Source organism: Rhinichthys klamathensis, unplaced genomic scaffold (genome assembly GCF_029890125.1).
Source record: "Rhinichthys klamathensis goyatoka isolate OS25496 unplaced genomic scaffold, OSU_Roscu_1.1 h1tg000119l_1, whole genome shotgun sequence".
Lineage (NCBI taxonomy): Eukaryota > Metazoa > Chordata > Actinopteri > Cypriniformes > Leuciscidae > Rhinichthys > Rhinichthys klamathensis.
Window position 1 is genome coordinate 1,020,451 of NW_026606656.1, and position 15,817 is coordinate 1,036,267.

Genomic DNA, 15,817 nt, shown 5'->3' on the forward strand with positions numbered 1-15,817 from the left:
CATATAAATAGATGCAATGAACCAAGGCAATATTTGCATAAATATACCCTTTTTTTTTCTTTTTTTTCTTTTTTTTTGCGAACAGCCAAACTCGTAGCCTTTCAAAGTGTACTCCATGTGATAACGTGCGCAAACACTGACTAGAAAGTTTTGTCCTTATCCAGTGTCTGTACAATTTCTCTACAGAAGTTAACTTATGAGCGATACAAATTATTTTGCACTCATTTAGTTTTGGTTATCTCGATCCATTGAGGAGTAATTATGATCGGTTCAGAAATCGTCGGGCCAGTCAAATTGCCAGGGCGGGCTTTATACGATGATGGACAGATGATCTGCAGTTACGTAATCATCACATTATCAAAGAGCGCTTGGGTTGAACTGGTTTCCCTCAAAGATGACTGCAGATGGAGAATTGAGATGTATAGATTCCGCTATCGCGTCTGTTGTTAAAGAAATCGACAGCGCATTCATTTTAAAAGACGAACAGAGAACTGCAATCAAGGCATTTGTCGATCGGAAAGATGTGTTTGCCGTCTTTCCTACGGGAATCGGCAAAAGTTTAATTTATCAGCCCTCTCCGATGGGCACTAAGAAGACGGGACGCAATGAAAACCCTGTGGTCGTTGTGGTTTCTCCTTTGGTCGCACTCATGGAGGACCAAGTAAAAGAAGCAACACTCATTATTTTACTACTACTTCCAGCGTGCGTGCAGTTGAGTTCTGTTGACAACTATGCGTAGCTCAACATACGTCACTTACTGCGTTGCTCTGATTGTTTGTAGGTCTATCCAATTGAGTGCAGAGTTTTTTGTTTTTTTTCCTGGTTCGGTTAAGACACGCCTCATAATCAAAGCCCTATGGAGCAGTATCAGACTCACATTCTGACTAGAATATGAGTATGACGAAGTCAGGCTACCTTTTACACGTACAACCCGAAATATACTTTAGAGCAGTACCAAAAAAAAACATTGAAAGATGTTTCAAGGACACCTGTTGTATTTCCGTTATCTTTAGCATGTTAAGCTCCTCCACTTCCGCTATGTAGAGAAACTGCAACTTAACACAAAAACATATTGAGTGTATATCCAAGTGCTACAAAAAACAGTAATAACAGCCTTACTTGTACGTTCTAGCTCACTGTGCCTGAGATCAGGGGGTGCCTTACTATAGATGAACCCTCTATAGATGTCTTTTCACTACAGGGGTTATGAGATTCCTGACAAGATGTACATAAAACAGTATTAAAAAAATGTTATTGCACCACTAATATGCAACCAATAAGATGTATGTGCAAGCTTGCCGGTAAGACATGCTAAATGCTTACTATCTTATGAGACTTGCTTAAAACTAGGTAGCCTAATGCTTGCTAGATGCTCCAAAAAAGCATGAAATAATGTGGCGTTGCTGTCACACAATAAAGCTGTTGGCCAAATCATAATACTAGTAATATAAAAGTACGTTTCAGATGAGTTTGCAGCCAGCATGCAATAATTTAGAACGATTTTGTTTGATGCTAATTTTATCTTCATTGTTCTATGCAGATCCTATACAGAGGTGGTGACCATGGCTTTAAACACCACTAAGCATGGCATGTAAACCTAGTCTGAAGTTACTCTTAGTAACTTCTCCATGTGGACTCGGTTCCATAAAGTGGCAAAGACCATTTATTGGGAGACCGTTTTACCTTGTTTACTGTATCTATGAGTTATGCTGTAGTTTGATGTCAGTTCTTGCAATACTTTGACACTTAAAACAGTAGAAACAGTAAGAGTATTTAAAATACTGATCATAAAAATGAAGTGCATAAAAACCCCAGTTTAGCCATTTTAAACAGTCTGCTTGTGAAAAGACCATTGGCTCTGTGTGTGTCGATTTGACACTCTTTGTTTGTGCATGTGAGTTTGTGCATCTGCGTTTGTCGTGTGCATGTCCCGTCCTCACTCCCATCCACCTTGCTCAGGGTCCATCTCACCTTGTCTAATCGTACAGGGTAACTTGTCCATTTCTCAGCAGCTACAGACCTGACAGTGGGAAAAATCTACGCTGCCATGATGATTATGGAGTACTATCGGCAAAGTAAAGCCAAACGGACACAAGCTCTCCACGATGAGCAGGTATGCCATCTTTCTCTCACCCTGCAGTCAAAACCTCAATCCACGATGAGCTGTGACAAGCAGTCCTTAACTATGCTAATTAGTCATTTTCACCAAACTTTTTGGATGTGCCTATATTTAAAAAAAAACATTCTTAGTTCGTACCAATTGAGATCTGCAGCCAAAACTCTCACCTTCAGATGGAGAACCAGTAGCCTGGTTAAAACCAGACCATTCTCAGTTGTAACTGAGTTATGGTCTGGCAAAGCTTCATAGACAATTCATTTCTAAAGGGGCGTCACCAACGGACGTAGCTCAAATGCCTCTGGGCGCAATTGGATAGACCTAAAACCAATCAGAGCGCTGAAGGAGATGACGTATGCAGAGCGACGTTCGTCTGTTATAGAACAACTTAGTTTGAATAAACGAGCAGACACTGATTAGCTACTTGCTCTTCGTTTATTTAAAATTAACAGCAAGACAACTAGAAGTGAATGTGCTTTCCATTAAATATCACACACAGTAAACAAAACCTTAACAAAAAAAACTTTGCAATGAACTTTGCAATTTAGACGTGCAAACTGGGTGCCGGTGCGGTGATGAGACGTACATGCTCGGGCAGATTCGGCTTGAATTCGGTCATCCTCAGACGCGGCGCCGCGCGCGCTGTTACAAAAATATAGCCATGCACACAGCCAAGCGAAATGGGGTCTTGCCGGTCTTACGCACCGAACGCGTCATTTTTGCCGCGCGCACCATCGCTCTCGTGCGGACGCGTCGAGTATAAACAAGGCTTTACTCCCGTGTCAGCGCGCGCTCTGAGCGGTAAAGGGGCAGAGATTTCAGACCTCCGTTTATTAAGGAGATCTCCAAGATTTCTCTTTTTGGGAGGGGAGTGCACAGACCTCTCCCGAATCATCTCCAGCAGTAGCAGCCTCCGAAGCACCACTAACTCCGCCTCCGTTTCCCTCGTAAGCTGATATTAGTATTTAAACATTCTCTATGATAAAAAATCTTTGTGAAAAAAATCTTTTAATAACATGGTTTTGGCGGTTATAGAGTTCTAATTACGGTGTTCAACTATAACCGTCACACCCCTAGTTCCACGGCGGCATCCATATTTGTAAATGTACAAAATCTGCTTCACCGTCGCTGTGCTGTCGTCGTCGTGTAAAGCCTGCCCCAACGTTTCTGATTGGTGCCGCGATTTCGACGGATTAGAAATGGGTTTGATTGAGCTCTTTGCCAGACTAACTTGCAGAGCAAATCTAAATTTGTCGGAAGTTGTCTGGGTTTCCCCAGGCTAGAGAACCAGGGAAAATGTGCTGGATTCTTGCCGCTTGCCACAGTTCATGTGGAATCTGAGAATAAACTGTTCTTCTCTATCAAATTTGACAAAGTACTCACCCTCTCTTTCTAATTTCGTGAATGTGAGTGATAACTTTCTTGATACTTACTTAGTTGTTCAATAGATTTACCTGGTTTCTTTGCTTGGACCTTCATCATGACTATTTTGGTAACACTTCCTTTTACAGTCCTGTTACCCATGTCCATACTATGTACTTATTATAGTAATTACAATTACTGGGTAATAACTAGGTACTAACCCTAAACCTACCCCTAACCCATGTACTTACCTTATATTAGCCAGTACTTTCTAGGTAAGTACACTGTAAGTACACATAAGTACTGTACTGTAAAAGGAAGCGTTACCACTATTTTTATCCAAACTGTTGATCGTGATGTCAGCTCAACATTTTACTGTTACTAAGAACAACCATTTGACATTAAAGCACTACATTAACAAGTGCATCTCTGCTACAAAATAAGATATATATGGAACGAAAGGTGTTTAATTTCTGCACCACTAGTGTCACCAAATGGAACAATGGACAAAAACCTGTAGACCTGCCCCAAACACAATTTAGTAGTCTTTAATCAAAATCATCCCTCCCCTCAAGAAACCTGTCACTCGCATGAGATCACAGCAATTAGCAAATTTCAACAATCCAATCAATTCCACATTGACAAAATCCAGCCCTGCCCCACTTTTTCCCCCTCTCATTTGAGATGCACTTAGATATGTCATATTAGGGGAGAAAAGTCGATCGCAATTTCTGTTTTATGTCGACTTCAAGCTGGGACAAGAAAAGTATTTTTACATTTATAAAATTACACACAATTTAAGCTCTGTGTGGGTTGAAAAATCAGGCCTTCTATACTCGGTTGAATGCACAATGTATTTGTTGTGCATTCAAAGTAAACAGAAGAAACAGAGTAAGATGTGTTATGTCGTCTTTGTCCAGCAGTGCTTCTTAACTGAATTGTGAATTTAGAAACATTTTAGCTGATCTCTTTAATTAGTGAAAACAACTATAAGGACTGAGGGAATTTCATGAAGAAATTGAATCTCACAAATCATCTCCCTTGGAAAACTAGACTTGCAATCGTAATCTACAGTTTTAAATCACATTTGTGACGTGATTTAAATCACATCTGTGCAATTTGTGGCATCTATCCAAGAAGTGAAAAGAAATAGAATAAACCTGGGAATTCTTGTAATAATGACCCTTAAAATGTGTTATAATTTGGAAAGTATTGCATTGCATGATTGCTCTCTTCCACATAAACTTCTAGATTGATAATTCATTGCCAAACTTACTGACTGACATAGATAATTCCTCATTTTAAGAAGTCACTTGCAGTGGGTGGTTTATTATTTCAATATATCTAATGGGTTATTTTGTTTTAGAATAAAATTATATCTTAATTATGTCCATTCATTCTTCCAACTGAATTACAGAATAATGTGTGTCCTTCTATAATTGAATCCCAGCAGTTTAATGACTGTTGATTATTAGCAGTTACCATGATTTTGTTTGCTGAAGGAGTGTACAAAATCATTGTTTATGGTTTTTTTTTATTTTTTAAATTTAGCAGTCAAACACAACACTTTGATTTCCTCATTGGTTTATGTGAAGATGGTTATACATGTGTTTTCATTGATTATGAATATTAGACTGAATATTAAAGTTTAATGCAACATAGGCCTGATCTACAGTTTATACTGTTTTGTTCTTGTGTGATATACAACTCTACATCCACATGAAAATTGACCACAGTTTCATAAACACGGGAATGGCCTGTATACAATCTCGGTGGTAGCCCATGATGTTTCTTGTGGATGTAGCAGTTTTTGCAGATACCATTGAGCTTGCTAAGCTTTTCCTCATACAGCTTATATCCTAACTCATCCATTAGATAGAGTTAAGTAAAATGTGCATGTTGTTCACAGATGATTTAAATTTCTTTTATCAGCTCTCATTCAACTGTTACTTCCTCTCATGAGATTTTAATATGAAACCTGCCTTTTCATTCTACATGCATTTTGTGTTTCTCGCTGGATTGGTTGATTTTTTTTGTTGATTTTTTTCATTTTCCAAATCTCAAGGTGTCATTTTTGGCCGGTGGTACCAATGATTTGCTTTATGGGTCAGATACACATGAGTGTTAAAAGTGCCTTTAAAGATTATGCAACAGTTTTACCACCTCTGGGCATATGTTTTTTTTTGTTTTTTGTTTTTTTAATCAGTAGTCATACAGTATGTTTACTGTTAGTTTTCTTGGCAAATAGCCTATAGGGTTTTGGAGGTGGTATTCAGGGACATTATCTTTCTAGAAAACATTTTATTGGACATAAATCAGTTTTTCACAGGAATAGTTATCAATATTATCTGTACACTTCCATTACAAAAGTTTGAGGTCTGTGGGATTTTTTTTTAAAAGAGCTGCATTGACAAAATATAGTAAAACAGTTTATTATGAAATATTATTACATTTTAGAATAATTTTTTTTTTTTTTTCATATATTTTCAATGAAATTTATTCCAGTGATGGCATTTACTCAGTATCATTACTTCAGTCTTCGGTGTCACATGATCCTCCAGGAATCAGTCTAATATGATGATTTGCTGCTCAACAAACGTTATCTTTAATATATTACATATATGTATAACCTCCAGAGAACGTCATCATCAGAGGTTATTTCAGACAAATTCTAGGTGTGTTTGCTGCACGTGTTCACAACCGGTCAAACAAAGATGTTTTCTGGGAAAGTTCCCTGCAGGTTATTTTGGGGGTTTACTTTATAACCTAAAGAGAACGTTCCCAGAACGTTATGTTATTTGTATAACCTAAACAGAACGTTCCCTGCAGGTTTTTTTTTTATTTTTTTATTTTTATAACCAAAACGTTGTAGATGATACCAATAGGCTACAGAGAATATTCTAATGCTGAAATGTATAATTTATTTATAAACAAACTATATAATGACCGGACACCCTTGGTCTCTCGCGCGCAATGTCGCTCACTCTCAGACACACTCGCTCTTCATATTACATATATATTTTTTCAGGATTATTTTATGAATAGAGAGAATTTATTTGAATTACAAATCTTTTGTAACATTATAAATGTATTTACTGTCCATTTTGACCAATTTAATGTGTCCTTGCTTAATAAAATTTATTATATACACTGAACAAAATTATAAACGCAACACTTTTGTTTTTGCCCCCATTTTTCATTAGCTGAACTCAAAGATCTAAGACTTTTTCTATGTACACAAAAGGCCTATTTCTCTCAAATATTGTTCACAAATCTGTCTAAATCTGTGTTAGTGAGCACTTCTCCTTTGCCGTGATAATCCATCCACCTCACAGGTGTGGCATATCAAGATGCTGATTAGACAGCATGATTATTGCACAGGTGTGCCTTAGGCTGGCAACAATAAAAGGACACTCTAAAATGTGCATTTTTACTGTATTGGGGGGGTCCGAAAAAAAAAGAAAAGAATGTTGGTCAACTCCTCTTCAATGGCTGTGCGAAGTTGCTGGATATTGCCAGGACCTGGAACACACTGTCACATTGGCTATATATGGGGGCAAAAACAAAAGTGTTGCGTTTATAATTTTGTTCAGTGTACATATATATATATATTTTTTTTTTTTTAACTGAGCCTAAACTTTTGAATGGTAGTGTATATCTGCTAAAAGTGAATTCCTGTCTACGTTATATGTACATATATATATATATATATATATATATATATATATACACTTGTATATAAGTTACTTCATAGCTAACAAACAACCCAATCTTGATATTATGGGGTCTTCTGAATGACACCAAGATTTATCACCACTGTTTAGCAGCCAGTTGGTTGCAGACACTTTTCATTTACTGGGACAATGAAAGTAAATTATTTTCTCAGCATGGTACCATCGACATCTTTCAGGCAGTACAACTCACAGGATAAATCCATTTACCCATTATGCTCCTGGAATGCCTCCTGACTTGACCGCTGCTGGATCCCCTCCCCATTCGCACATGGGATGCTTTGCATCCCATGTTTTTCCCCAACCCCATTTTCCCATCAGCTTGCCTGATACCAGCTGTAGGCCATGTTGTATCTTACACAGAATCGAACGCCATTAATGTTTCAGCGTGTGGAGCCGCCGTCTCCAAGCCAGGATGTGGGGCAGGGACTCACTGGCCTTCCTGAAACTCAACCGCACCCAGCAAATCATCTGTGAGTAGCACCCTCTCCATTTCCTTCCCAGTCTCTCTCCCCTAGTATTACAGTTTATAGTGTCAATTTCAGTGTTAACAAATTACTGACATAAATATTAACAAAGGGTTTTTCTTTTATTATTTTGTCAATGATGACGAAGCAGAGACAAAAAAGAATTACATAAATGTGTACATCATGACAATAATTAAATTACTTTAATTATTAAAGGAGGGAGGGAGGGAGGGAGGGAGGGGGGGGGGGGGGGATTATAGCAAAGTTATCAACCATTTTTGAAGGGGAAAAATCCAGAAAGAATATAAGTGAAAGAGTTTCAATGAACCTAATCCCAGTCAGTAATGACAAATATTCATTCTAGTTTGAGTAAAATGTATTTAAATTAATAAATATGTCATGATGACATATTGAATTCAAACGTTCTTTTCACCAAAAGATAAAAACTATGATTAAAACAAACTGTTAAAAAAAAACTTATGCTGGCCACTTTTCATTCTCTTCTTTTTTATAATCCATGACCAATAAAACAAAAACAACAAATGTTAATGAAGATCATCTTCCCTCTCCTTGACTCTAATGAACATCTAATGAGAAAAAAATCATCTAAACCACAATAAGTATCAAACCAGAGCCTTGAGGCCTTCCAGAAGTGTAGAGAGCTTGTAAACTGACTAAATTTGGGTGTGTTGTCAGGCCTGTTGATGAAAGGATACCGGAGAGCCAATCATGGGTGACGGCGAGAGCTCAAGAGATGTCTCAGAAAGCAGGCAGCTGGAGTCCTGAAGGCCAACACCCAGAAGACACAGCAGATAACCACAGACAATCTCAGGTACACAGAGCCTGCCCCATCTCATTTACAATTTACTATTAGGGTATTCATATAAATGCTTGAAATTATGATAAAAAAAATTGTTTAGGTTAGTGCATCACTGCATTCTTAACCTCAAGCATTACCAGATTAATATGGTGGTACAATAAATACAAGTAAAATTATCCCCACACACTAATGAAATAGTGGCTCTCAAATTTAGAAAACTTTTGTTTTATCTCATACAGTAGTTATGGATTCTACAGCAGCATGCTAACTCACTCACAGCATGATAATTATTTGTTAGAGCTCAGGACGTTCATGTAGTGTCACTCCATTGGACATCTCAGTGGATCGATAATATATTCTCTGTCTTTATAAGATAGCATATCAGATATTTAGTCTTTTGTGGAGGGTATTTATTTGAGTGTTTTTTTTTTCATAACCATGAATGGCTGGTCTGTCTATCCCTCATTCATGTGCATCTCATTGGCAGAGAGCAACTGTAAAAAAGGACTTGCTATTTATGTTCGGGGTAACAGGGATCAGCCAATCAGCGCCTTTTGTTTTGGCATCACAGAGAGGACACCTGTTTGCGCTGACTGATAAGTTTAGTTTTTGAGTTAGTAGTGAGAGTGGCCCGGAAGCATATCGTAGATATTTCTGAAGTGCATAGTTGTCGTCGCTATCTGTGCATGTGTGCGTTCAGAGACATAAACACATATACTGTACACTCACGAAGACAGAAGACAATCATCTGCTGGCTGCTAATAAATCCAGTGAAGAGCATTAGAGCATTCGATTGCATTCTTACCGATGCACCACAATGGTCACTTATTCGCAACTAGCTACAGTTACAGTCCTAGCTATCAATTCTACATTACAAATTGGTCCTTCGAGCCGGATAGTGTGACTGCTGTGCGTGAGGATGTTCCCATATGGTAGAGGTGAGGCAACGCCACTTCCTGATACTCGCCCGAGACGTCAGACACGTCCGCCAACCTGGCTTGCTGACTATGATGTCTCCCTGCCTGTTGTGGAGAGGCAGGGAGACATCACTCCCCCCCCGTCCCCCACCCCACCAGGCTGCAGCCCTCTCCCCACAGCCCCTCCTATCAGATGCAGGAGCCCTATTACAGTTGTGAGAGGATCGACCAGATGTTAACGAGCACCTCCCAGCTCTTTGATCAGTGGAACCAGACTGGTGCTCGCTCTAAGTATCCCAGAGAGTCAGTGTTCTCGGGACCCCATTATCAGAGCACCCCAGACCCACTGTCTCACAGAGTAAACCCAGGGGCTTCACCTGAAATATTAGATGAGCTGCAAAAGATCAGGGAGGATAACCAGAGGCTTCATCTCAACGTAATGGAGATGCAAACACAGCTTAATTCAAGCAGAGGCCCAGATCCATCACACCACACTGCCCTCTCCCCCGCAGAGTACAGCCCGCACGCTCAGCCAGCAGTGCTCGCTGCGGCCACTAGCCCATCAAGACCCACACCACAGGTTGCTAGGCTAAAGACCTCCCTGGAAAATCTCCTCCCCAAGGATGTTACGGAGAGGTTTAAATATCAGATTTTAGTTGACCATCTCAAATTTGAAGAAGCACTCCTCATTGCAGACTCATACACCAACTCTACCCAACCGTACACCGACACCACGGCCTCCTTAACAGAGCACTATGGGAAACCTCACCAGCTAGCATTAAGGTGCATTGCAGACCTGATGGAGGCGCCTAACATCCGTAGCCAGGACATCGCTGCCTTCTTTAAAGGATTTGCCCTCAGAGTGAGAGCCCTGGTTGCATGCTCGACCAGCTTGGAGAGAAAGGCCATATTGAGCTTCAGTGTGGGTCTCGTGTCACTAGGCTTGTCCAAGCTCCCACAAGACATGCGGTCTGGGTTTATGAGACACATACATCCCCTCTGCATTCGTGTCCCTACGCTGTTAGACTTCGCCAGCTGGCTGGAGTTTGAGCTGCAGATTCAGGAGTATGGATATGAGTCTCGACCCAGAGAGAATCCAGACGGTAAAAGGGAGAGACGGAAGGACTCAAAGTATGGCCAGCCAACCACAGTCCTCCATGGAGCTGAACAGTCTTCAAGTGGCCCGACTGTCCCAGTATTCCCATCCACCAGTGCCAATCCACAAGGCAAAGTCGCCCTGCCCTGCCCATACTGTACCGATCCCCTGCATTAACTGAACCAGTGCACTAAATTCAGCCAGCTAACAACTGAGCAGCGGAGAGATTGGGTCAAGAGAAACAGGCGGTGCTGGCGTTTTGGTCGCTGTCACCAGGCCGTACAGTGCAAACTAAAGGCCAGGTGCAAGAATTGTGATGGCAGACATCTGGAAGCTCTCTACGACCTTAACATTAGACCAGCCATGGTGACACCAGCCACAGAGAACACATCCTGCTTAGTGAGTACTGCCAATAAAGTTCTCTACCTGGATAGGCTGTCCGGCTGCAGTCAGGTGCTCCTGAAGGTGACAAAGATTGTGCTCATAATGGAGAACAGGCCATGGAGACCTACGCGATACTGGATGACAGGTCAGAGCGGACTATGTTACTTCCAGTTGCTTTTAAGGAGCTTAAACTTAAAGGGGAGCCAGAGAACCTTGCTTTAAGGACTGTGCGCCAGGATCTTAGAGTTCAACATGGTATGTCTGTCTCCTTCTCCATTTCCCCTGCCAGGCACCCCCAAAAGACTTACAAGATCCGGAGAGCCTTTACTGCCGATCAGCTGGGGCTGGCAGAGCACTCACAACCGGTGAAGACACTCCAGCGTAAATATATCCACCTGAGAGGACTCCCCTTGCAAACACTGGAATGTGTTCATCCCATGGTCCTCATTGGGTCAGACTACACGCACCTGATCACCACAGTGGAGCCGGTTCGTATGGGTCCGCCTAGAGGACCAGCTGCTGTAAAGACCAAGTTGGGCTGGACTATTCAGGGCCCAACCAAAATCAAACTCACCCTCTGCAGAGCTCCTTTATCATGTGGAGAAGCTATGGCAAATGGACGTATTGCCTTACAGGAGTGAGAAGATGGTGATCCGCTCAAAGCTAGATCAAGAGGCAGTTCGCATGCTGGAAACCAGGACAGGTGGAAGTCGACGGAGTCCATCGCTACGCCACCCCCTTGCTTCGTGTAAAGAACATGCCCTGTCTCCACGCCACCAAAGATGCTGTACTGGCGTGTCTGCGGAGCACCGAAAGACGTCTGATGAAAGACCCAACACGAGCATCAGCCTATGCAGCAGAGAACCTGAAATTGGAACAGGCGGGGTACGTGAAGAAGGTAGCAGAGGAAGAGCTGGGTACGTCAACAGAGTCCTGGTTTATACCTCACCACATGGTGAGTCATAATGGAAAAAACAGACTCGTATTCAACTGCTCCTTCGCATACAAGGGCTACAACCTAAATGAGCTTCTACTACCAGGCCTCACATTAACCTCCAGCCTGCTAGGTGTCCAGCTGAGATTCAGGGAGCATTCTGTTGCTATAAGCAGCGATATCAAAGGCATGTTCCACCAGATCAGGTTGCTGCCAGAAGACAGATCCCTGCTTCGTTTCGTGTGGAGGGACCTAAACAAAGAGGCACCACCCGGCACATATGAGTGGCAGGTCCTCCCCTTCGGGAAAATATGCAGCCCTTGCTGTGCAACGTTTGCACTACAGAGGCATGTGACAGACCACAGCCAGCTAGAGGAGAACGTCCGGGTGGCCGTCGAGCGTTATTTTTATGTGGATAACCACTTACAGAGCCTCTCCTCCCCTACAGCAGCCAGACAGCTGGTTGACAAATTGAAGACGTTGTTTGCCTCAGGGGGGTTTGAGCTGTGTCAGTGAACTAGTAACATCCCCGAAGTTATCAATCACCTTCCTAAAGGGGCAAGATCCCAGAGCAGCGAGTTATGGCTCACAGAGTCAATGGAGGATCCACAGGAGCTCTATATTCTGTGATGTGTCCGAATCCTCTGTACGAAGGCACGCAACTGAACCGTAAGCTTTCTCAGACACATCACAGAATATAGAGCTCCTGTGGATCCTCCATTGACTCTGTGGAGAAGCCGCAAAATGTGGCCTTGTGAAGCTCTGTGGCATCCAACTGCTCAGCCGCAAAAATGCTGGGCCATGGTTCCACCGGCTCTCCCCTGCCAGCTCCATTAGGGTCTTCCCACGCGTAATGTCATCTGAGGGATTATTTGCAGAATCCACGTACCTCCATGCTTGGGCCTCAGTCAGCTCCTGGATCTCAGCGACTCTGGTGCCCACAAACACCTTAAACCTGCAAGAGTCTGACTGAAGCCACGTGAGAACTGTGGTGGAGTCTGTCCAGAGCACCACTTCATGAAGTACCAGGGTGAGTTCACGCTGCAACAGCACTGATAGCTGAGCTCCAGTCACCGCTGCACATAGCTCTAATCGCAGTATTGACTGCACGGTCGAGAGTGGCCCCCAAGCGCCAGCAGTCAATACTGCGATTAGAGCTATGTGCAGCAGTGACTGGAGCTCAGCTATCAGTGCTGTTGCAGCGTGAACTCACCCTGGTACTTCATGAAGTGGCAGAAAGAAGTGGCCTCACTACAATCTGGTGCTGTCGCCATGATCGTTGACCCACAGCTCCCGAGGGCGCTTTAGCCTATTGGCCACATCACAAAGGTTATCCCAGGTGCAGATGGGAGGATAAGGACAGCGGAGATCCGGGTGAACGACAGGAACTACACCTGGCCAGTTGCCCGTCTTGTCCCACTTCCTGCCATACATGAGACAGCACCTGAGACCACCAGTCCTTCTATGGGACAGCAAATTTGAATGTGCAAATTTGGGGGCAGCTGTAAAGAAGGACTTGCTATTTATGTTCGGGGTAACAGGGATCAGCCAATCAGGGCCTTTTGTTTTGGGGTCACAGAGAGGACACCTGTTTGCGCCGACTGATAAGTTTAGTTTTTGAGTTAGTAGTGAGAGTGGCCCGGAAGCATATCGTAGATATTTCTGAAGTACATAGTTGTCGTCTGTGTCGCTATCTGTGCATGTGTGTGTTCAGAGACATAAACACATATACTGTACACTCACGAAGACAGAAGACAGTCATCTGCTGGCTGCCAATAAATCCATTGAAGAGCATTAGAGCATTCGATTGCATTCTTACCGATGCACCACAGTGGTCACTTATTCCCAACTAGCTACAGTTACAGTCCTAGCTATCAAGTCTTCATTACAGCAACAAAGCACCTTATCTGTTGCTGAGTAAAAACTGAATTCAGCAGACTATCTTACACACTTTCTTATTCTCTTTTATATTTCCCCTCAGTCTGTGTGTCCATCTGTTATCGTTTATTTTCTTTTATTACTCTCACATGTCTGCTTTGTACAGTGAAGCTCATGTCATGGAATATATGCATTAATATTCGGCTGTCTGGGAAGGATGTTTAAGCCCTTCCGCAGTTCTGAGTGCCATTGTACTGTCAGGAGTTGAGACACTCCTGCCCAGCTAAACTATTTATTAAATTCGTGACTGGAACAGCAGGTGTTTTTATCCTAATCTTATCAATGGGGAAGGCAACATACGTGATTCATAAGAAGGAAGTAACAGAAGCTACAGAAAAAAGTCCCCAAATTGCTTGGAAAAACACAAGATCTTCTGAACAGATGAAAGTGAGAAACAGTGAGAGAATATAGTTCAGTGAGAATATATATATATATATATATATATATATATATATATAGCAAAACGTTAAATATATAGTTCACCTAAACATGAAAACCGAACAATTAAAAATACCCTAATTTAATCACCCTCATATTGATCGAAACCCATATGACTCTGTTTTCTATGGAACATAAAGTGTGAGTTTTTGAAGAATATCTTGAGCGTGATGACTGAATGAGGACATTCAATCCCCAATCCTCAAAATGACAAAAAAGAGGATTCACACATGGTCCATAAAACTAGTGCACTGTAATCTTCTGAAGCCATATGGTAGTTTAGTGACAGATTTTTTTCAGTAAATAGAGACTTAAATTTCAATGTTCATGAGAGAAGCAGCAATGTCTGATTTGTATTTTAATCGTTTGAGTCAGTTCTTGTAAATGAATGTAAATAAGTTCTGTTCCCTCAGTGAAGAAAGAGAAAAATCGGTAAATAACAATATATTTTAAAAGATATTTTTCAGATAATTTTGAATTATAGTGCACACATCATATGGATCATTCCTATGATAGTTTTATGGCTTTTTTTTCCCCTTTTGAAACTTGAAAACTTCAGTCCCCATTTATTGTAATTGCATTGAAAGGAGCCACTGCAAATTCTCCAAAATCATTCTTTTGTGTTCCACAGAAGAATTAAATTTATATAGTTTGGAGCAACAATTTGAGCAAAATTATGACTAACCCTTTAACAAAAGTGCATATGTATATGTGAGTCAACAAAAGGGATGTGTGTCCATATATTTGAAGTTGACCCCCTATATCCTGTTTTAAAATTGTTTGTGAGAGAGATAGAGCGTTGTTTGTAATACCAACATCTCCTGATCTTCTCCGGATAATCTTGTCATTGAATCCCTGCATATACTTAACCGGATAACAGCATCAGATCACTTTATGGAAACCCAACAGCAGTGGCGTGTAGAACAGAGGCTGGGGCAGGACTGTCCTGCTACTCTTGCATCTCCCCACAGGGTGAAGGGAGAGATGAAGGTGGAGATGTCCTTCCATCCATTGTGCTTAGGCCTGTCTCTCAGGCTCCTGGCATTCCGCTCTTGCCTGCTGTCACTGGGCAGTCATGCATGGTCTCCCTCTGTTTCTGCAGACAGTAGAGATGAGAGAGATGGGGCGGGACGGTTACTCGGACACTGAGCACTATCTGCCGATGGAAGGCCATGGCAGGGCTGCTTCCATGCCTCGACTCCCAGCAGACAACCAAGTGAGCGCCTCATCCTGTCATTTCTTTGTGTCCCCCCCCCCCCCCCCCCCCCTCCCTTCCTTTTCTTCTACCCCATTTTCACATCTGTCTTTCCTTTCCTGGCCCTCCAAACAACCCACTTTCCATTGCTGCCTTTGCATTAAACAAATGTGTCCATTGACCAGATAAAGCAAAGAGAACCCATTATAGCATCTGCAATGGATTGATAGCAAGTATGAGGGTGAATTAGACAAACAAGTGAATTATGTTAAGTCACTAATTCCTAAATGTCTAAAAGATGCATCAAATTAAGTATACAGCCATGCAGTCTCTTGAGTGGAAGACTGGAAGTTGGTATAGCAGCCAGTGGTGAGCAGTGACATTTTTTAAACCGGGTATGCTGGGTAGCGCGTTTTGTC

The 15,817-nt window shown here is 41.9% G+C and overlaps 1 protein-coding gene across 22 annotated transcripts in view; it reads left to right on the plus strand.

Moving 5' to 3' along the window:
• Positions 1-15,817, plus strand: part of cacna1aa (calcium channel, voltage-dependent, P/Q type, alpha 1A subunit, a) — a 118,904-nt gene that overhangs the window by 88,958 nt on the left and 14,129 nt on the right. For 12 of the 22 annotated variants that reach the window (XM_056255153.1, XM_056255140.1, XM_056255138.1 and 9 more), the window contains 4 exons: positions 2,010-2,113; positions 7,573-7,682; positions 8,373-8,508; positions 15,306-15,419. In XM_056255153.1, coding sequence (XP_056111128.1) covers positions 2,010-2,113; positions 7,573-7,682; positions 8,373-8,508; positions 15,306-15,419 — 464 coding nt within the window. Of the gene's footprint in view, positions 1-1,988; positions 2,114-7,572; positions 7,683-8,372; positions 8,509-15,305; positions 15,420-15,817 lie in introns of those variants that run through there. The other 10 variants (XM_056255143.1, XM_056255156.1, XM_056255157.1 and 7 more) reach the window with 4 other exon arrangements.